Here is a 23,162-nt window from a genome sequence, read left to right as displayed (position 1 = left end):
CCTCGCCGCACTTTGAAGTGGTAACTCCATCTGCACATGTGCGTCCCTCGGGGTGTTGTTGACAGTAGCTGGAAGCTTTCGTACATGCCTTTTCCACACTTTCATCTATCAAACTTGATAAGATCTCAGCGTTATCGTGTTGACTTCTTTAAATCGGGTGATTTTGTTTTTATATATTGTATTTTCTTATGTGTTTGTTTTTAATCCCACAGATTCACATTCTGGAGAGCGGCGAAGTTCGGATATTCAGCCGCAACCAGGAAGACAACACCAGCAAATACCCCGATATCATCTCTCGCATTCCCAAGGTAAAAACACTTGTGCAGCTCAGCCCTCGGGGAGAGGTGAGAGTGGGTCTGTGCTGTGATTGTTAAATGAGGGCTTTTACACCAATGAGGATAACRGCTGAAACACCTTTGTCTCACTCACTCTTGTCTCTCTTTTTTTCTCTTTTTTTGTCAACCTTATTCTCATCTGTCTGCCTTCTATTTGCCTCAGAGCCACCGTTTGAAAATGCTCATCAAAATTTAAGTTTTCTGCTTTCCTGCAGTCATCACAATCTACTGCCGGTCATACAAAAAAACAACTTTTAATGCAGAAAAACTGGGAGTTTCAAACCAATTTGCAGAGTGACTCGGTCTCTTTAATAGATGTCAAGACCACCAGTTGTTTAACTTTAAATTGCAGCTGCGGGTAGGCTCGCCAATTGTTGAGGCTCTGCTTGTGGGGGGAGAGGAGGAAGAGAATCAGAACCACCTGAGGCTTTGGCTGTTTGCCTGAGGTTATCGGAGCGCGCTCGCTGCTTCGGTGCCTGCTGAGTGTGTTTTCCTGCTATAGAAAGGAACTGCAGTGAAGTACCACATAAATCTACRTCTGTCTGCTGCTGTTCTTTCTTTTCATTTGTTTTCAAAACTGTGAACAGACGTCGGGAACATCACAATGAATTCCCATATGGTATGTGCTAATCAGGGCAGGTAGTTGAATCATTTAACTTTTCAGAACTGTCAAAGAAGGAAGGAAGGAGCTTCTTTTGTCGCGGTTTAATTTCGGCATGTTTTCAAACTGGAGCAGGTAAGAGACACCTGGTGAGTCCAGGTCGTATTTATTTGTAAAAACAGATTTAATTACAGGCCTAGCATATTGCCCACTCCTTTTCATACCAGGGTTTTAGACTAAAATCAAGTTGTTGAGGAATGATGCAGTGTCCCCCCCCCCCCCCCTACTAACAGAATGTACGCTGATGATACTGTTCTTTTTTTGTCTGATTTCAATATTGAATCTATTAATAGTCAGTTACAAGCAGATCTTCAGACATTTCATGGTTGGCTTCAAGATAATCTTTTGTCAATTAATGTTAAAATAAACTGTGCATGTATTATTCCTCACCCAGGAGACATTTCAGTATAACAAATCAACTCACTTTTTTAAACAAACTCCTTGATATTGTCACTACCTACAAATATCTTGGAATTACTTTGGATTCTCGTTTGACTTATCGTGATCATGTACAAGTCTTAACCACTAAGTTGAAACAGAAATTATACGTTTATTCAAAACTTAGATCCAATCTGACATCTTCTGTTTCAAATATCTATCTTCATGCCATTATACTCTCAACCATGTCGTACTGTTTACCTGTTTGGTCTCTTACAACAAATGAAGCCATAGTTAGGCTCTACAACAGGGCCTACAAAATTCATAAAAAACTTCCTGGTTGAACTCATCACTGTACAGTTCTTTCATTGTCTGATGCCTTGACTTTTCAGAATTATGTTTTGTATAGTGGTATTAATTTATATTTTCAGATCTTTCAAGGTGCCAGTTATGGAACTCTCTGTGCATTGTTGCCCAAATCAAATTCTGGAAGTGGTCATTCAACTAGATCTGTTACAAAAGGACAACTGACATTACCAACTTTTAAAAACTGTTACGGCCAGAGGTCTTTCTTCTATGTTTATACTAAAGCATGGAATGACATTCCTCAAAACATAAAGTCCATTTCAAAACTACAGCCCTTTAAGAAGAATCTTGTCTGCCATCTGCTGGACACTTTTTGYTGTGCTCATATTTAGACGTCCTATTTTGCAAATGCTGCCTTCCTGAAATTTGGTATGCTTGTTTGTCTTTGTGTCTATGGTGTATAATGATGTGATTGTGATGCTGTATTTCTGAGTGTTTTATGTGCTGCAGAACAGGAACCTGCTGTAGAACAACAATTATGCTGAGTCGGGCTTGATTTTTAGTAATCTTTTCCTGTTAAATAAATAAATCAAATCAAATCAAATCAAATCAACCGACTGCCCCACTCTGTCTGAAATGGTTCTGATAGCTTCAAATATCGCCTCGTTGTTTTGACTCAAACACACTAAAACTGACTAAACTAAACACTAAACTACACCTTAACTACATAAATCTCTCAAATCTAATTACTCAGTCCCGCTGTCACTGTCTCCATCGTCGCCAAACTTCATTCAATTTTCGCCTCTTTTTATTTTCTTCCTTCAGATTTTTTAGCACCTGTCAAATAATTTCATATGTCACTCAGAATGGAGTTTGGGTTTTGTGTTTGTTCGGCCGGGTGGGGGTGAGACCAGAGGGTGGATTGGGGTGTTTTTCAGAGGTCTACATAGTACTTGAAAAAAATAATAATAGCAAAGTAAAAATAAAAATACCTCAACAGAAAATTACTTCTGTAAAAATATATTTCTCTGATGTGAAAAGTACTTAAAGGGGCAATATCATGTAAAATCAACTTTTTTGAGTTTTATGTCATGTTACACTGTTATACTCTCATCAAAAACATGCCCAGAGTCTTACTTTGACTCATTCATGCATGTTTGAGAAATCCTGTAGAGTCCTGAGGCAGCCAGGCAGGGGAGCAAAAACGACTGGTTGGGACTAGAGCTGCCTTTTGGGATCAGCTCCTCCTTTGGGCTGTGTCTCCAAGCTGAGCTTCCTCATCACAGAGCACACACATCCACCCAGCCCAGTGCTGAAATGGGTGGGACAGAAGGGGAAGGAGGTTCTTAAAGAGACAGAGGCCAATTTTAAGGTGTTCAGAAACATATGATGAGAAGTCAAGTTTAATTTCTTTTTAAACATATAAACAATATTTTAATAAAAACTGAAGGTGACAGTTACTYTATTATGGTATAGAGTTTAAATATATGCCTGAGAAACACATAATATTTCCCCTTTTAAGTATAAGTCATAAAACTGTTCACAAAAATTGGAAAAATAAAAGTACKTTTTACACTGTCTATGAAATAAACTGTTGAATTTACTGAACCAAACTGGTTCCACTAAACCAAGTTGAGTAAATTGAGCAATGTGTACAGTATATTGCTTTATATTCACTAATGGATTTAGTAGAACCAGCTGACATGACTTACTTGAATAAATTCAATTCTTCATTTTTTTAGAGAGCTTAAACGACTCCCTTCATGAWGAATTCAGACAGATTTGATTTAGTAACGAGTAACTAGTAGGGCTGCAATAATACATGTWCCTGTATCGAACCGTTCAATACAGTGCTTTAGGTTCAATACACACTTGTATCGAACAATACAGATTTTTAAAACTAAAAAATTAAAAAATTATTTCATCAGCTTGTCTTCTGAAGATGCTCTGTGTTGAGGGATCAGTTGATCTGTGTTTGACTACTCCACCTAGGCTGCGTTGTCGAGCGTAGTTGCCTTGAAAAACTCACTGTTTCAACCACATTTAATTAAAAAACTGTACTTTTGAGGTTAAACAAATGTTCATAATTAATTTAAATAAATTACAAGTTAAAAGGGGCATGGAAATTTGTATTTTATGTATTGAAAAAATATCGAACCGTGAGATCTGAAGTATTGAACCGAACTGAATCATGAATTTTCTGTATCATTGCACCCCTTGTAAATAGGTGTTATATTTTAAAGTAAAGAAGTAAAAGTATCATTTTTAGGTTTTAAATGTAGTAAAATAAAAGTAAAAGGAACAATTTCCAAAAATACTTGATAAAATTACAAATCCTCCATTAAATGACTTACGTAATGTAATGGAGTAAATGTACTTAGTTACTGCAAACCTTCMTGTCTGACACTGTTTCCCACTGCAATGCTTCAAATATGACAGAYATAAAAATTTAAATGCTGTCATTTATTTATCATAACTTTGGTTTTACTTGGCCTGTCTACACAATTTAAAAACAGTTTATTGCTTGAAGTCTGGACTTTTGACACAAACTGCAATTTAAATGTGTCATGTGACCTGGATACACCGACATGTCCAGGGGGTTAAATCATCATATTAATCATTATCGACTAAGTGCAACAATAATTGTGATTAATTTTTTTTTACATCGCCCAACCCTACTGTTTCTAAGTTTTATTAAAATTTGTTCATTTGTTTACCAGATGTTTTACTAATGCTGCATAAAAATGAACACGAACAGAAGAATTAAATTAAATTATGTCTGTTTAGTTTGTCTTAATTGCCAAAGAGAAGCAGAAATTGTCCCCTTTTTTTATCCCTAAGAAGCAAAAAGAGCTCATTCTTTCTATTAAATTGTACGGTTAAATACACGAGGCTCTGCTTTGTGGAGCTCCTCACTAAATCTTTGCTGGGCAGTTCATTTTTATTCCTATTACATGCCAGCTTTATTTGTTTCTTTACTGACAGCACTAATAGGTGCTCGGAGAAGTTATTTAGACTACGAACTGGTCTTTTACTGCTTCACATTAAACACTTTTTGTTGTAGCAGCACTTTAAGTCGCTGATGATCAGATGAAACCCTGCTTCAAAGCTGACTGGAATACTTTGTTGCTTCTTGCTTTCCACTTCTTTTTTCCCCCCTATATTCTCAGTTCTCCCAGSTTTCTTACAGAGCTCTTTCTGACTCATCACGGCAGGTAAAGCTTACCAACATTTAAGAAAGCTCAGGAAGTCGCTCCTGTCGGTGCAAACTTTTGACCTCGCTCACTTAAACAAAATGCAGACGTCGTTAAATTGAAGGAACGACTTTGGCTTTGGTTTTACAAAATGTCAGCTGTAAAAATATCTGCAGCATCCCAAAAAGTTTTACCACAAAGTTAAAAAAAAAAAAAGTGTCTACTTCTTTGAACCAGCCATAAAACAAATCTGAATGATTTTGTAGTTCTTTAATTTAAAAGGCAAACCAAAACTCTGGGAATATTATTGCTCACTTAAATAAATGTATACCTTAGTAGAACTTGTACACTTTAAAAATAACTACATTCTTGCTTTAAAAGAAGTGAATTGTAATCTACAGTAAGCTAGTTGCTTCACCTTTATTTTGCTTCAGTTGATTCAGTTTGTTCAGACAAAGCTGATGTATTTATCTTTGCTCTCATTAAGCAGCTTGTTAAGCAGCTTTTCAGGCTCATCAATGACCCGTGTTGGACACCGATAAGACCCCGACTTTTTTTAAATTATTAATTTATTTATTTTAAATGGATGGATGTTTTTTGAGATGCTCGGGCAGAACTTTCCCAAACTTTTTGAAAATAAAGCAGTAATTCTGACAACCGTGAGGATTCATGCTCTGAATGTTGCTCCTGAGCCGATCTCACCTCCGTGTCTCGTCGCTCTTCATAACTTCTGCCCTCGAATGCTCCTCTCTCTGACTTTCAACTCTGTTTTTTTTCGGTAACTTTAAAGGCAACATGACGCCTTCCCTCTTGTGCTCACCTTGTTGCTCTCTGTGTCCCCTTGTCTCTTTCTCACATCTCTCCKTCTAATCACTCCTCTCCTTTGTTCTTCATTATTTCTTGATGAACCTTATTCTTTCTCTCAGTACGTTTGGCTCTTTTATTTCCTCTCTTCTGATTCTTATCTCATTCACCCTTGTCTCTTTTTCCTCATCTTTTTTTTCTAACTTTGATGCTACCTGTCTGTAATTTCACCTTTTTTGGTCTCTGCCTTCTTTACCCTTCTCCTCCCACTCCCTCCCAACACATCTTAAATATTCACTCTCACCCTTTTCTTCCTTTGTCTGTCAGTGCTCCAGACTGCTGTCTTCTCCTACCTGTTTTTTTCCCCTTCAGCTCCTTTTTATCCCCATCTCCCTTCTCATTATTTGTCTTTCCTACTCCTTTATTTTTTATCTTACTCCCCTTTAACCCTCCTCTTTCATTCCTTTTTGCTCTCTGGCACCTCATCGTCWCTTCACTCAGCTGTATTTCATGCTACTTTGACTTTATTTTGGTCTTTTTTTCTTCCGCTTAAATCATACGGGAGGCAACATTTTGAGCTTTATTTGCATTATGTGAGAAATACGTAGCAATTAAGTGATGGGATTTATTTAAATTTGTTTCCCTGCTTGTGTGATTCACAACGCCTAATTTATGGCGTTTAATTTATTTGTGCTGTGAAAATGGCTCTTGTCAGCCGTTTGAATGAAACTTTCATCCTGGAAATTGATCACCAATCATTAATGTGGCAGATCATTGATTTAAGAAATTGCTTAAATTAAAATTGCATCCCTTTTCCTGACATTCTGTTGTCGTAGCAGAATGCCTTTTGGTGAACRCAATAAATGAACAATGCCCGTGTGAAACTTCTCACCAGCGCAGAGGAGATGGTCTGATTAGATTTTCCTGCACCTTGCTGCATTATTTTGCATATTAATAAGGATAACCAATTTTCCTTGTAGCTCCCACAGAGCTTTAAAGCTTTAAGTTATGAATTAATATCTGCATACATATTAATAGCGATCCATTTATTGATAATTAATGCATAACTTAGCCTAATGACCTTATGGGTATAACTTATTGTGTTTCAAAATGAGACTGTTTTCAAACAACCTGTTACTGCTAATGTGGCTTTTGATCAGCTGCTTCAGATTTCACTTGCAGATAAATTTCCAGCTTGTTTACATTGTAACTTAGAACAACTGAAGAATCCTGGTGGTAGATTAGACACTCAGTTTGATGTTATAACTCAGCTTTGGTGGTTAAAATAATCTGCACATCAGTTACGTAATTCATCCTCACTTTAATCCTGACTAGCATTTTCCTGCTCAGGAGCTAAATGTCAGCTTCAGTAGCATCTTGGACCTTGTCCACATGGAAACAGTTTGCTTTTAGCTTTAGCTTTTTTTTTAAACTTTGTTTTGTTGTTTCTAAAAATATCTCCATAAACATAAAATCATTTCAAGAACTGTCTTCATTTATACATGAATGATGAAAATGACCAAAAATCGATTCATTTTAATTCAAAWTTTTTACTTCCTTGAAGGAAATTTTATAAACGATTAACTAAATGTTAGTTGCAGTATTGTATTTTTACACTTTCTGATAATTGCAGCCATATGGTTAAAATAGACAAAGAGTTGGTGTGTGTCTTATCATGTGTTTTGTCTAGCCTAAACAAAAATAAGTTACCGTRTTTATTCTAGTATAATACGAAAAATTCAATCCRTGAAATCATCCATAAAGTTGGGCGGTAGTACTATWYTCGGATCAATGTTTTTGCTTATGTATTTTAACTGAAATATCGACCTAATTCAYAAAATGCTAGAAATGAGACCACGTCGTAAAAAGCGGTTGAAGCGAGCTTACCTCTGACACTCCTTCGTGCCTCTGAGCGAGATAGTAACAGATCCAAGCAGGCAACCTGATGTGAAAAAAAATTAAAAAGGCAGTCCTGCAGCTTAGTAATGATAACGAACTAATGATATTAATGTGCGACCGGGCCGCTGCTGGAACAACAACAAACACATGGTCGTCTGTAATGGCTGCCGTCTACCGGTGTTCTGTAAAAGTTGGTCTACCGGAAAGAAGTTTCCCACCAGAGGGGGCGCTCACGAGACACAGGGAATGAGGTAGCTGAGTGGGATTCTGATGCCTTTATTACAGAGGAGGAATACCAGAAACTTTTAATGATACTGATGATGGTGAGCCTGATTTTGAAGGCTTTTGATTCAGCTTCATCCACACTCGTTGGAGCCTCATAGCTCTATCTGTTTGTTATATCACACCAGGTAAAAAATGTGTATTGCTAAACTTCACATTGATGGGTTTTGTTGTAGTTATCGTTATACATTTGTTGTTGTGAACCTTTTAGTACATAAGTTGTTAAAGTAAAATAAAAAAAATGATACAACAATCGATTATTTTACTGACCTTTTATAAAGACTGCAAAGGCTGAAAAATCCTGAAACCCATATGAAATTGAGGTATTATGAGAATTAAAATTTTAAGCTTTTTAGGTTAAAAATAGGGTGGGGGCCTTATTATACGAGATCGTATTAGACACAAAAAAAGTTACGTTCTACAGTTTTAAGAAATCCAGTGGGTCCTGCTTTTATTCATACATGCTATTATTGAACAGCGCATTATTTCTACACCCTAATGGAAAATTTAATAAAAGTCATGTAAGTGAACATAATAATAAAGTCGGACCAATACAGTTATTTAACAATTTGAGGTGYAAGAAAGTATTGATACACTGAAATATTSTGAACTTTTATTTCCTGATACTGTATTGACTTTTAATTGAGGCTTAAAAAGTAAACGTTAATGCCAGCGGYTCGTTCTTGTTGTAATTGAGGCTCTGACCACTAGTTGGCAGCAGTCAGTCAGCCATGTGGCTCCTCCACTCCTAAAGAGCCAAAGAGTTTAACGCTAGCTCAAACATTATCATTATGGCTAATCATATAGAATATTTGGAGAAAACATGGTGAAATATTGTGATATATCATATATGTCAAATTCTTGCCAATACACAGCCCTAATAACAATGAGAGAAAAAAAGGAACACATCAGTTAATGCATCAACAACAGTTAGTTCAGAATGGAAGTGACCAAACATATCAGAAAGATAAAGTGTTAAAGTTTGAGTTATCACAACCCAGAGTTGTATAGTTTGGATTTTTCTGGGTTTCCCTTCTTGTAGGGTTGGGTAAAATCRTATCGTTTTAATATCARTCRTCAGGAATTACCWATTACTGTCACCAGTTAATATTTGCCACTTTGCAAATACTGTATTTAGTGCCATGTGGTGCCCATGTGTGCCAAATGGTGGAAGGCGGCATGGATCAGCTAACCCTAACCCTGTGAACTAACTCTTACAACATGCCGGTTCAGTTGTCATCCAATAATCGTCATACTATCGACTAAATGCCACAATTAATTGTGATCATTTTTTGCCTATATGACCCAACCCTTACCTCTGGACCTGTAGCCATTTTTTAATTATGAATAAATAAATAAATGGAAAAGAGGGAAAATAATCTCTCGATGGGAAAATCTGCACCTTTTTATTATGTAAACCAATTTAGTCAAGTTAGTTTTGTCCTTTGATACAGTTATCTGCATGCTTTCTGGTTTTAGCTGGTTCTCTGATCATTGTTGGTCCTTAATGCTCTGGCTTTGATTCTGGTACCTTTTGTTGTGAATATAGGTCTAAGTCAGTTGTRTGAATATCCCTTTGTTTTCTCTTGAGCCCTCTCAGTTTCAGACTCTAAAACACTCTTTCATTAGGTGTGCTTGAAATTAGTTCACAAACTATTCAGGTGGGGTTTTTCAGCCTTGTTTATTATATTTTTTTAAACATGACAGAGGCAAAGTGCTCCGGCCTCAAAGTGCCCTCAGTTTGATTGTGAAAAACCACTTATTTTACTAGAATGTTTTAGTTTATTGAATTGATCTTCAATTCTTTGACAGTTTCCTGTTATTGTAAACGTTCCCTCCTTTTCACAGCTTGTATATTTTATTAATTTCCTTTTGCTGTGCACTTTGTTTCCCCCCCACAGATAAAGAAGGACTCTGTGGTGTCCTGTGTCCTGGACACCGAGGCCGTTGCCTGGGATCGCGAGAAGAAACAGATCCAACCCTTCCAGGTCCTCACCACCCGTAAGAGAAAGGTACTGATGGAAATGGGATGTGATAAAGTGAAGGGAAGGAACATTAAAAAATGTGCTTTGTTCGTAAAGGTAGAGAGYGGGAAATAATGAGCGAAGAAGGGAGGTGTGGAAAGGTTAAGAAGAGAAAACAAGACCGAGATGAAGACCTGAAGGTTGAGGGGAGCCAGATAATAGAGTGAAATGATCCGACAGACTGGAGGAGATGGACAGAAAAAGGAGCTAAAAAATTGGTGGGAGACTGATGGGTCGGAGAYGGGAGTTACCGGAGACGGACGAGTGAAATGGGTCGAGAAGGGAGGTGTTGGGTTTGAAAATGTCAGCAAGGTGTTTGTTCAGTTTTGATCAGAGTAACGGCCGTTTTTCCACTACACCAATCACATTAGGCTGAAACGGCTCCCTTCACCTTGTCTTCTGATATGCATAATGACGACTCGGCAAATTAGGAAAAGCAGAAATGACTGAGCAGATATGGAAAACACGATGAARAAAATGGCTAAAATGATTACAGTGATGTCTTTTCCTTTTTTGCTAGAGACTCTTTGCTGTTATTATGCAATCATAATTATATGTAATGATAGTTTGATTCACAAACTGATTGTGCGCTGCCCCTCTGGTACTCTGTAACAACRTTTCTGGTGTTTCACTTCCACAGGCACATCTTGCTGGAATGAAATATTCCAGAAGCGAAGRTGAAACCCGATATGCTTTAATTAACCAACATTAATGAGCAAAAAATAATGGAGGAGGAGAGGGAGAGACTAATCTTTTCTGTTTAAAGAGGAGTRGAAACCAAAGTCTAAACTAAACATTTTGACATTTTAAACTGAATGGACTTCCACCCAATTGAAGATCAGTGTTTTAAAGGGGACATATGATGCAAAATGCACTTTTTTTTACCCATTTAATACATTCTGTAGTGTACTTGGAGTCTCTAGGAGTGCAGAAAAGTTTAATTTAGTCTCTCCTGGTGCTGCATAGATATCTTGTTCATGATYAGTTTTTTCATATCGTCCGATCACGATTAATATCACAATTTTTTGTTAACCTAAAAAGTGACTTAAAAATAMTTTAACAAATAAATAGCTACAGAAATAAAATAAAAAAAAAYAATGGCTRTTATTTCACTTTCACTAAYATAACAAATAKCTGTGGTTCAGTAGAACATKAAATTATTTTTGCAAGGTATTAAAAAAGGTATTTACCAAGAAAAAAAATAGTAAATCATAGAATCTCACATTAATGAAGTTATCCTTTTAGAATTGAATTTCACATTAAATATGTCATAAAGAAACATAAATCCTTCAAACAGCAACAATTTGTGCAAATTTGCCTRTTGGATAGGATCTAAGCTCATTACTTTTGTTATGGAAGGAACCCCCTCCTGTTTACAGAGCTTYATCAAACAACGGACAAAGCTGTTTCATTTTTTCTGAAAGAATATCTGATTCTGCACACGACAACAAAATGTTGCTTAAACTCCCAGCTGTTCAGGAGTTTGCAGCGTCTCTCAGCTGCTGTTTGTGATGCAGCTCAGACAGGAAGTGGTCTTCAGGTCTCGTCCAGCCCATCATGTGCCGATAAAACTTAAAGAAAGTTCTTCTCAAGATAAATGAACCGCTGTGACATTGTTCTGTCCTAATCCTAAACGTTACCCTGAGACCGCTTCATATTTTTGGAGGACGTTTTTGTTTTAGCGAGCCACGCATTGCAGCTCTCTTTTCTTTTTTTCCCTCTCTCCCTCTGTGTCRGGAGAGGAGCTCAGGGCTCACCCTGTGAGCCTGTTAGCAGCTAACAGCAGGTACAGGAAGCGACAGCGGCCAGAATACCTCAGAAACTCGCCCAAATAATTAAACTCTGTGAGATTCTGCGTTTTATACTGGATTGGTTAATTCTGCGATTCCGTCTGYGTTTCWTTAGCAACTTATAAACGGAAGTGGAGAGGGTGGATWCTGATTGGCTGTTGTTGCGCACATTTCCGCCATGCTTGATCGAGTAAAGAGGCTCACAGCTGATCACCGTGATCARCGTGAATYTTTTCTCGATCAATAATCGCGATCAAATAATCGCCCAGCCCTAGTTTTAACCATTGAGGACATTTTTTACTTTATATTTCATTGAGCGTGCTAACTATTACTAGAAACTGGATACCCCTGGGTGGGAAAAAACTCCAAAATAAACTCTGGGAAGTGTTTTTAACAATCATCAGCTACGGATTACCAACCCAAAATTGTTACAATCAAAACAGAAGTTTCACCTGTAACGTTGTTTGGGCTCTTTAGACACTTAAACTCTGTCATTAAGACCTTTATTGAGGATAAACTTACATTAACCACAGAGGAATGGACCCACACTGGTGCTCTGGGTTTATGGAGCCAGGATGTGTGTGACAGGAGTGTGAATTCTGTGCTAATACATAAGCAGTGTTCCCAGCGATGTGTTAATACAGCAGTAAAACGTATCAGCCATTTACCCCGAGGCTACTGATACGTGTTAACATCGCTAGGCAGTTCTTAAAGGTGCCATGTGGAGTTTCATTGTCAAAGTTTCTAGTCACACACTCATCAAACTCATTATATATTTACGCTTCTGGCCACAAAAGCACACGTAGCACTTCTCTTCTGCAGCATTTGCAAAATATTTGCCAGGAGCTTCTCTCTCGCTGCTGCCGCTGCGATGCGTTTTCTTGGCACTTTACTCCAACCTGTTAAAGCATCATTGTGAAATCATCAATTAGGAGCTGCAGTTTTTGGATTTGCTCCTAAAAATATGATTTTAAACAAGAATAATTAAAGAAAATATGGAATCGAGGGGATGATTTATTAATTCACAAGGTTTGAACGAGCTAGCCAACACAAAGTGCTTATCGAAAAGCCGGTGCAGTCAGTTCAAAGGAATTCAATTGCACTTCATTGTAGTTCAGAAGTCATGGATTTCTACAACCGCACCGTGATGGAAACATCGGTAATAGAAGTCTGTGTCTGGTGGGGGTAGGAAACAGTGGAGTCAACAAGATGAGGTGCAGGAAAGGTGAGAGCTGAAGACGTAGAGGAGATGAGCGATGTGAGTGGGGAAGCAGGAAATAATAAAGTGAGGGGAAAGTGATGAGCACACCGAGGAGGATTGATGCTCTAAAAGAAAAGGGGTAGTGAGAAGATGGGAAGGCTGGGTGGTTAACTTTTAAGAAGAAATCAAAGAGCTGTTTGTAACAACTCCCAAGGTTGGCGGTAGCAATTTGTGAATAAAATGTGCCTATTTGCATGTTTTTATCCAGAGGAAAACAGTCAAATGTGTGTGCGTGTTGTTTCTGCAGGATGTGGACGCCTCAGAGATCAAAGTCCAAGTGTGCGTGTACGCCTTTGACCTGCTCTATCTCAACGGAGAGGTAAGGCTCAAAGATAAAAATATCAGCCAGAGATCTGGCAAAATGTCGTGTTTACTGTCGGTGAGCACACGTGCGCCGCGCTCGGGATGCAGACCGTGTCCTTGAATGCCAATGATGGTGCTGTTGTGGTGCTGTAACTAGATAATGATTGTAACGCTCATTGTAATTCCAGCAGAGTGTGTCTTGATTGTGTGCCTGTCTGAGGCGCTCAGTCTCAGAGTGACTCTGTGTGTGTGTGTGTTCTGGATGTTAGTGTGGTCCAGTGTGTGTATGTGTGATTATATCCTAATGATGCAAAATTTTAAGTAAATTTCTTAAGCCTGCTGAAGACAATGCTCATTAATGAGTGCTTCTATCAGCCAGTGAAATGGGAGATCTCCCAAGTGGATGGGAGCCAAATTACATCATTAAAGGAGCCCTGATGACTCTTAAATTCTGCCATTTTCATCGTTACTTCCCGCCTAATTTGGAGTTTATGTAAATGTTGTTATTATATTACTGTGTGCATGTGGTTTGTGACACGTGTTGTTTTATTCTGTTTATTTACTGACCTACAGTGGGGAAAATAAGTATTTAGTCAGTCACCAATTGTGCAAGTTCTCCCACTTAAAAAGATGAGAGAGGCCTGTAATTGACAWCATAGGTAGACCTCAACTATGAGAGACAAAATGTGAAAAAAAATTTGAGAAAATCATTTTGTCTGACTTTTAAAGAATTTTTTTGCAAATAATGGTGGAAAATAAGTATTTGGTCAAAAACAAAAGTTCATCTCAATACTTTGTTTTCTATCTTTTGTTGGCAATGACAGGGGTCAAAGGTTTTCTGTAAGTCTTCACAAGRTTGGCACACACTGTTGCTGGTATGTTGGCCCATTCCTCCATGCAGATCTCCTCTAGAGCAGTGATGTTTTGGGGCTGTCGGCGGGCAACACGGACTTTCAACTCCCTCCAAAGGTTTTCGATGGGGTTGAGATSGGGAGACTGGCTAGGCCACTCCAGGACTTTGAAATGTTTCTTACGAAGCCACTCCTTTGTTGCCCTGGCAGTGTGCTTGGGATCATTGTCATGCTGAAAGACCCAGCCACGTTTCATCTTCATTGCCCTTGCTGATGGAAGGAGGTTTGCATCCAAAATCTCACAATACATGGCCCCATTCATTCTTTCATGTACACGGACCAGTCGTCCTGGTCCCTTTGCAGAGAAACAGCCCCAAAGCATGATGTTGCCACCCCCATGCTTCACAGTTGGTATGGTGTTCTTTGGATGCAACTCCGCATTCACTTTCCTCCAAACACGACGAGTTGTGTTTTTACCAAATAGTTCTACTTTGGTTTCATCTGACCATATGACATTCTCCCAATACTCTTCTGGAACATCCAAATGCTCTCTAGCAAACTTCAGACGTGCCTGGATATGGACTGGCTTAAGCAGGGGGACACGTCTGGCACTGCAAGATCTGAGTCCCTGGCGTCGTAGTGTGTTGCTGATGGTAGCCTTTGTAACATTGGTCCCAGCTTTCTGCAGGTCATTCACTAGATCCCCCCTTGTGGTTCTGGGATTTTTCCTCACCGTTCTTGTGATCATTTTGACCCCACGGGCTGAGATCTTGCGTGGAGCCCCAGATCGAGGGAGATTAGTAGTGGTCTTGTATGTCTTCCATTTTCTGATTATCGCTCCCACAGTAGATTTCTTCACACCAAGCTGCTTGCCTATTGCAGATTCAGTCTTCCCAGCCTGGTGCAGGTCTACAATTCGGTTTCTGGTGTCCTCCGACAGCTCTTTCGTCTTCACCATAGTGGAGTTTGGAGTGTGACTGTTTGAGGTTGTGGGCAGGTGTCTTTTATACTGTTAACGACTTCAAACAGGTGCCATTAATACAGGTAATGAGTGGGGGAAAGAGGAGCCTCTTAAAAAAGAAGTTACAGGTCTGTGACAGCCAGAAATCTTGCTTGTTTGTAGGTAACCAAATACTTATTTTCCCCACTGTAGTTTTGACCAATCTGTTTTTCGTGTCATTTTTTTATTTCGGTATTTTATATTTTCAGTGTATTTTAGAATTAGAAGCTAGCATGAGAAAAGAAAATATTTATATATATATAAATATATAAATATAATATTTAAGGGAAAATTTAAGGGGAAATAGTCACTGCAGCCAAAAGATAAGGATTAAAATTGAAAACAAACGACTGACTGTATAAATGCCTTTCACACCAAGAGCTGCTGGTTCATGACTCACTTGAAGCTACTTTAAAATGCTAAAAGTTTTATGTGAAATATCTTGACATATTTGCCTAAATATCTCTTATATAACCGGTTTTATTGCACAAACAGGCTTTTATTGTTGAGGCTTTGAAACGACATCTGCATGATCCGTGTATTCACTTCACTTTACTCACAGCTGCATGTCGGTGCTGCTTCAAAGCATGTTAGCATGGAAGAACATGACATGGTCTCGTTTTTCCAGCATGAATTCAACAAAAACCTGCACATGCTAACGAGTGCTCAAACCAGGCTGGTTCTCCACACACCAACATGGCTGATTGTGTTTGTCAGACGCACATTTCTGACTCTGTTAGATCAGAACTTCAATATTTCTGTGATTATAACCTGCATGAAGATAGTTATGTTGTTAATTAAAACCTTTGCATTGTTTGCTTCAGTTTGTCGGCAGAGGTTTGTGATCATAAGGAGAATTTGTCGTATTCGTTTTTTTTTTCTTCAACAAGAAAATCTAAAATGGCTTTAAGAGACGAGATGAATCAAAAACATGCTTTTTAAAAGAAAATGATGTGTGACCGAAAGTCCTTGTGCGTGTGTGTTTCTTCTGGAGGTTTGTGTGTGATCATGCGTGTGTGGGTGTTTGTATGTGTGCCCAAAGCTGCCGAAAATGAGTGCATCACTGAGTGTATTCGGAGACGGCGCTTGTTTGTGTGTGGGTAGATGGTTGAGATGGTATTTCATCCTTGTCATTGGAAGCCTTCAAGCTATCAAGAGGAAATGGCTTTAATGATGCAGTTTTGCCGTTTGTAATGATGTTTGTGTTTCTTTGTGTGTGTGTATGTGTGTGTGTGTTCAGTCTCTGGTGCGACAGCCACTGTGTCGGCGTCGGGAGCTGCTGAGAGAGAGCTTCTCAGAGGTGGAGGGAGAGTTTCAGTTTGCCCGTTTCATCGATTCCAACAACACTGATGCCATCGCAGAGTTTCTGGAGCAGTCTGTCCGAGGTGTGTGTGTGTGTGTGTGTGTGTGCAAGATGGAGGCAGACTTTTCCTCCTTGTTTTGCTTCCACCTGTCTCTTTGTCTCCCACTTTTTGTGTTTTCTGTATGTTTGTTTACTTGTCTACTGTCCCTCTGTGTCTTTGAGTCTTTTGTTGTGTGTGAGTTTCATCTCGTTTGTGTTGCTTCCTGCTGCCGCAATGTGGATATTGTGTCTAGCCTTGTGTTCGGGCTTTGTTTTTTTGTGTTTCTCAATGAGTGTGTGCACACTTGCGAGTTGTATAATTGAATTTTTTTCCTTGTCCTGTCTGCCTGACTCTGTTTAGGGTAAAAATAAAAAATGAAACATTTCCCGTGTGTGTATAAGTCATGTGGCCGTCCTTGTCCACTTTGTCTTTGTTTCCTGAATCTGTTTGTTTCCTATAGAGACTCACAAACACAACAACATTTCACATATCTGATAGATAATCTCTTAATTTCCTTTCTGCACATCCAGAGTCGTGTTTTGGTGGATTAATGTGTTTGTGTGTGTGCAGACTCCTGTGAAGGCCTGATGGTGAAAACCCTGGAGAAGGATGCTACCTACGAGATTGCCAAGCGCTCTCATAATTGGCTCAAGGTGTGTGTGTGTGTGTTGCTGTGTGTGTTGAAGAGGGTTGGCATTGCTTCCCAGCAGGATGTAACATACACTGATGAGCCAAAACAGTAGAACCAAAGACTGGTAAAGAGAATAACTCAGATAATCTTGTTAGAAGGCGATGCTTTGCTGCGTACTGACATCCATGCAAACTAAACACTTACAGTATATAACCAGGAAACAGCCTTTTATCAAAGTCAGAAAACAAAAGATTTTAGCATTGTTTTTGGAAAATACTTTGTGAATTCTGGATGACTTTGCTAAAATTTGTTGACCGAGCTGAATCTTAAATATTAGAAGTTAAAACAAGTTGAACGGAAGCTAAATTGAGCTGAACAGTGAGAACAAGAAGAACAGGAAGTTAAAACAAGAAAAAAATTATTGGATATTTTGTGTTTTATTAACGGAGATCCAGTTTTGTATTTTCACTCATATGCTTTAAACAGAGTCAGTATTTCTTTCATTGCGGCCCTTTTACGTTCTAATTCTAAACTGAAACTCTGATTATTGCTCAGATTGAACGGTTTCATCACGGTTCACACTGCAGGTCTTAATGCTCAGTTCCAATTCCTTGAAAAAATCCGATCTTTTTGTGTGAACGTTCACATTACATTTTAAATGTGACCTGCATCAGACTCCTGTGTGAACGCTACACAGCACTGATGTGACACACATGTGCAGTAAAAGACGTGACGTCTCATCAGCCGGCTTGTTTGTTTACAGAGCTAGCATGGATGCTACATTTTGCGCATTCAATCTGAAGTTGTTGTTTAATCAGAGCCAATTAAATAATTATCTGACCTGCTTCTTTAGTTCAGTGTTTATATCTGAACCTGCCTCTGACCGGGATGCTCCAGAGAAGCTTTTTTTTTTTTTGAAAGAAACTACGAGCTGGAAAAAAGTATCAACCGAGTAGCTAACTTTAGGATCGATACTCTCCACGACCCAGGCTGGACATTGTTATTATCAGACTATCTACGTGGAAAATGAAAAGTAAAAAGATGAAGCAACTGGACTTGTGTTTTGGAGCTGTAAACACATGGAGCTACAGATTTAAACAGCGAGACTTCAGGTTAGTGTCTTATCGATCCTTCACCCCCTCCTCCTGATGAAAAAGTCAGATGAATGTGACATGAGCATTCACACTGCAGTCACTTTGAAAACATCAGATATATATCCGATTTAAAACCACATACTGAAACGGCCTACGGCCTGGGTCGGATTTGAAAAAATCAGATTTGTCTCGTTCAGACTGTCATAAAAAAATCGGATACGAGTCAGATGGGTCAAAAAAATCGGATTTGGGTCGGATTTTGCCTGCAGTGTGAATGTAGCCTTAGGTCCATGTGTTCAGTCCAGCCTTGGAAACCTTGGTGCCATTTTTGCAGTGTCTCTGAAACAACATGCAACACAACTGACCAGAAACTGTTACTTTCACCTTGGAACATCTCAAAATTGAAACATTTCTTGTCAAAAGCTGAACTTGAAATGGTCATTCATGCATTTATTTCTTCTTGTTTGGACTATTGTAACAGCCTGTTCACTTGTTTAAACAAGAAGGAGTTAGACCGTCTTCAGGTTTTCCAGGACTCGGCTGCTCGACTGTTAACTAATATAAACAAAACGAGCTCTCATCACACCTGTTTTGGCTTCTCTTCACTGGCTCCCAGTTCATTTTAGAGTTCATTTTAAAATTCTGGTTTTAACTTTTAGAGCCTTTCATGGTCAAGCCCCATCATATATCTCAGATTTGAGCCAGCTTCACACACCATCTCGCAGTTTGAGGTCATCAGGTCAGAGGATGTTGGAGGTACCCCGCACACATTTTAAGTAGGGGTGTAAGAAAATATCGATACACTGAAATATTGCGATATTTCATTTCCCGATACTGTATCGATATTCTAAAGCCCTGTATCGATTTTTAATTAAGGTTTAAAACGTYGACTTTCCTGCTACCCGTTCATTTTTATGTTGTAGTTCAGCCTCTGACCACTAGTTGGCAGCAGTGAGCCAGCCATTTGGCTCCTCTCCCTCTTGAGTGCCAGAGAGTAAGGGTAGCATTAGCATTGTAAGTAAACATTAGCTTCATGCTCCGATAGCTGAATCTGAGCGGAAAAGACCGACACCCTCTGCCTTCTAAGCTGAGGTAAGGTTATGAACAATTACTTATTTGTCAGAATGTCTGTATTTTAAACCAAATTAAGTGTCTTGTGCGCTCTTTTTTCCAACTTTAGTCAACCTTCACGTTACAGAAGGCTAGCGCATGTCTATGTAATAGAATTTTATGAGACAATGAATTTTGGTTTTTCATTTTTTTCCAGTAAGAGGTTTTTATTTAACAGAATTTTTGGACCAAAAAAAAATCGTAATATATCGCCTTGCTTACAGTATCGCAATATATCGGGATATATCGTATCGTGACCCCTCTGTCATGATATGTATCGTATTGTCAAATTCTTGCCAATACACAGCCCTAATTTTAAGTCCAGAGGGCATCGGTCTTTCCAAGCAGTTGCAGCTCAGCTCTGGAATGCTCTGCCCCAATCTACACGCAGCTTTGATTCTAAACATCGGAAAACTWTCTTTTACAAACAGGCTTTTAGCTAAGTTTCTCTTTTTTTTACTACTTGTACTTTTGTATGAATACAAATGCTGTGATGTTTTCATTTATTTTATTGTTTATTTTTTTATGTGAAGCATTTTGTGATTTTATATCTAAGAAAGGTGCTATATAAATAAAGTTTACTTACTTAATGTTTGACGTAAACRGTACCGCCCCCAGGGGCGTGGCCAGGAAGTTAGGTTTACATACATGTGACTTTACGAGGGGGGTTCGTCATCATTCTTTTTAAAGCAGCTGCTCCTGAGAGGGTTCTTGTTTTGTTTCTGATCAGACTTAAGGCCTCAAACTCACTGAGTGAAGTTTTATTTTTAGATTTTTAAAAAAAAGATTTTTAACAGCGAATCAACTTGTTTTCTGCAAACTTACTCTGACTTTTAATTATTGATCACATTTTTTCTTACATTAGCTAAAATATGAAAAAAGTAAAACTTTGTCATTGTTATTGTAATTCCAAAGCAGCTACACAATATTACGTTTTAAAAAATGTCTTTTCTATCTCTTTATAAAACAGTTGGCCTAACCTTTTCCTTTGTTCTCCTCCCAGCTGAAGAAGGATTACCTGGATGGAGTGGGGGACACCGTAGATCTTTGTGTGATTGGTGCCTATCTGGGGAAAGGAAAACGGACCGGCACTTACGGCGGCTTCCTGTTGGCCTGCTACGACGAAGAAAACGAGGAGTTTCAGTCCGTCTGCAAGGTGAGCGTGTGCAGTGCGTTTCGTTAGGAGTCGTATTATGTTACACTCATACATTCCTGCTTTTCACCAGAGTCAAGTTTAACAAAATAATAAATTAAACTACTTTACCCTCCTAAGACCAAACTCTTTTGTCCACTTATGGTGCCAGGTCTTAAGAGGTTAATATTTCCTAAAAGAAACAACTTAGAAAACAAGTAAATCCATCCAACATTGACTTTTTTCATTCAGTTTATGATCATATTGTGTTAAAACATAAAACATTTATTGTGCAAATGATTTTCAGCTTGTATTGGCTTATTTAGATAAATTTATATACTGTATTTATTCATGTATAATACTAGAAATTTAACCCTAAAATCATCCATAAAGTGGGGGAGTAGTATTATACACGGGTTATTGATAATTAGATTTTTATTATGCTTTTTAAGGTCAAAAAATGATGATCGTATTATACAGGAATAAATATTGTAATTTCACTCTAATTTTTGTGTTTGTGGATATGTGCAGTATGTCTTTAAGGTCTGTTTTACAGTATAATTCTTAGTGAGAATTAAGTGTGGAGTTTTTTGTAGTTTTTATTAAGCAAAAATGTGTGTTGTGTGTTTTGTTTTTTTTTCCCGAGGTTCCGCACCTCCACTTAAATCTGGATTAGAGAAAAATCTTTTTATCTGCATGGWTTGATTGTTTCTGAGTGGATCTTAAATGAAGTGGAGTGTTGTGAAGCATGCGTGACCACTTTAATCTTTTTAGTTTTAATATATTAGAAGCTTAAAAAAGTTGTTGAATATCGGCCCATACTGATGAAGTATTAGTGCCGATATGTTATGCATCTGTAATTGATATTAGCTGCGTTTCCATTGACCATTAAAATGCGCAAATTAGATTTTCGAAAATAAATTTGCTCAATGGAAACAGGTCAGTTTAAAAAAAAACGTCCTTTTTTCAACAAAATGTTTTTGCGCTAGGATGTGGTGGTTTTTCGGCCGTATCGAAATTGGTGTTTTTCGCAAAACTGCAATGGAAACTCTTTTTTCGCATCACGGGAGACACGTGATCAACAACCGGCTGTTTCTACTGGCGAATAAGACGACGACGAAGAAGAAGACAACAGGAAGTAGAAGTAGTAGTAAAATCACCGAAGTTGTAAAAGAAAGTAGTAAACTCACCAACTACAATTTCCCAAATATGCAGCATACTGTATGTAGTCGCTCCCAAGTATGAGGGACTTGTCGCTCGAAAGCCTCGATAAGATGCCGACGTCTCCTCTGCTGGCTGAYGATGAGCGCTAGTGTTGTTGTAGCAACATGCTATGTGTTTACATCCATTGCTGCCATGTTTGTTATGGCATCGCAAGAACAAATGTATTTACGCGCGACTTCAATAGCATTTCTTACTTAATGGAAACACAGCAATAGTGAAACTGTGTTTTTCGACATTAACAGAATATCGACAAAGTTTTGCGCACATTTGCAATGGAAACACAGCTAGTGATATGACACACTTATATCCTGATACATTTTTCAGCCATATCACCCAGCAGAGAATGGCATCTGAATAAAAGGCKAAGACATTATTTGAGATGAAAAGTCAGAGCTGAGCTCTATTTGTCCAAACTGAGGCCTTTCAAAGACCTATCAACAGATAAGATTGTATATTAATTTTCCAGAGCCCTTCCTCAGATCCTGTATACTATTACAAATATAATAAAGCAGATATTGCTGCCAAAGGAGGGACAACTCTATTTCCTTTCAATCACAGTAAATTATCTACATAGGAGCTGTAATGTTGGCAGTTGAGGATTTTCTCTCCATTTATCAGTGACCCCCTGAGGCAGAGTATTGACTGCAGGTCACCAGTTTTGGCAGCACTCTGCGTCCAGTGCACAATTACTTTTATTATTTGTGTAAAATGAAAGACGATTGACTGCATACGGTCTGAATATCTCATGTAGACGCCGGTCCGATTGATTGAAATCAAGACTGCGTCGCACGAGCCGGACGACAGAAAAAAAAAAAAAACACAAAAATGTACAGACGTCATTTATCTTTTTTCAGCGCTGCTCCATGGCAGCTCAGGAATTAAAGGTTTACGCCATGTGACTGCAGCATCCTGCGCTCCTGTGCGCTGCTGCTTTTCATCATCCTTTTTACTCCCTCGGTGCTGGGCGCAAAGCAGAAGCAGARCAAAAGAAATCAAAYGGTGATGGCAGAGTTTGACTCACTTTTCCCTCTAATGATCGTATCTATATACATCCTGGGCTGGAGCTCCGGCCTTTAGTCACAGTCACCTACAGATTGAGCCGCTTCCTTTATGTTTTATAAACACAAAATGCAGTGGAGTTATGACAACTGGTGGGCATTTAAACCAGAATTGGTTCATTAGATACTTTTTTTTTGGGCTTAAAAACACCATTATTTTTTTTATTTATCGTCAAAACACTTAATCGTATGTTTTGAGTGATTATTCAAACCAAGTAAAAACACCATATTTACAGCTTGCTGTCTCTGTAGTTGGTTTCCTGGTTGTTTGTTTAACAGGCTGGAATGACTCAGAGCAACAAGCTTTATTTAGTTTTTTATTTATTTTTTTAATACTTTGTGTCAAAAAGAAAAATCAAGGAGCCCTTTCAGGAAAAACAGCTGAAGTAAATGCTGCCAAAAACAACAACAACAACAAAAAAGCTACAGCACTACACTTTTTTTCCCAGCATGAAATAGAACGGGAGTACGCTCCACAAATA

General features: G+C 38.4%; 1 protein-coding gene across 1 annotated transcript in view; it reads left to right on the top strand.

Annotated features, from left to right (window-relative positions):
• lig1 (ligase I, DNA, ATP-dependent) overlaps positions 1 to 23,162 on the top strand; it is a gene marked incomplete in the record, with an annotated part of 87,978 nt that overhangs the window by 45,336 nt on the left and 19,480 nt on the right. The window contains 6 exon segments of the mRNA XM_014013057.1: positions 213 to 308; positions 9,761 to 9,871; positions 13,182 to 13,253; positions 16,329 to 16,473; positions 17,002 to 17,084; positions 20,270 to 20,422. Of these exon segments, the coding sequence (XP_013868511.1) occupies positions 213 to 308; positions 9,761 to 9,871; positions 13,182 to 13,253; positions 16,329 to 16,473; positions 17,002 to 17,084; positions 20,270 to 20,422 (660 nt within the window).

The sequence above is a fragment of the Austrofundulus limnaeus genome, unplaced genomic scaffold, assembly GCF_001266775.1.
Source record: "Austrofundulus limnaeus strain Quisiro unplaced genomic scaffold, Austrofundulus_limnaeus-1.0 Scaffold97, whole genome shotgun sequence".
In the NCBI taxonomy this organism is placed as follows: Eukaryota; Metazoa; Chordata; class Actinopteri; order Cyprinodontiformes; family Rivulidae; genus Austrofundulus; species Austrofundulus limnaeus.
This window is presented reverse-complemented; position numbering and strand designations above follow the sequence as displayed.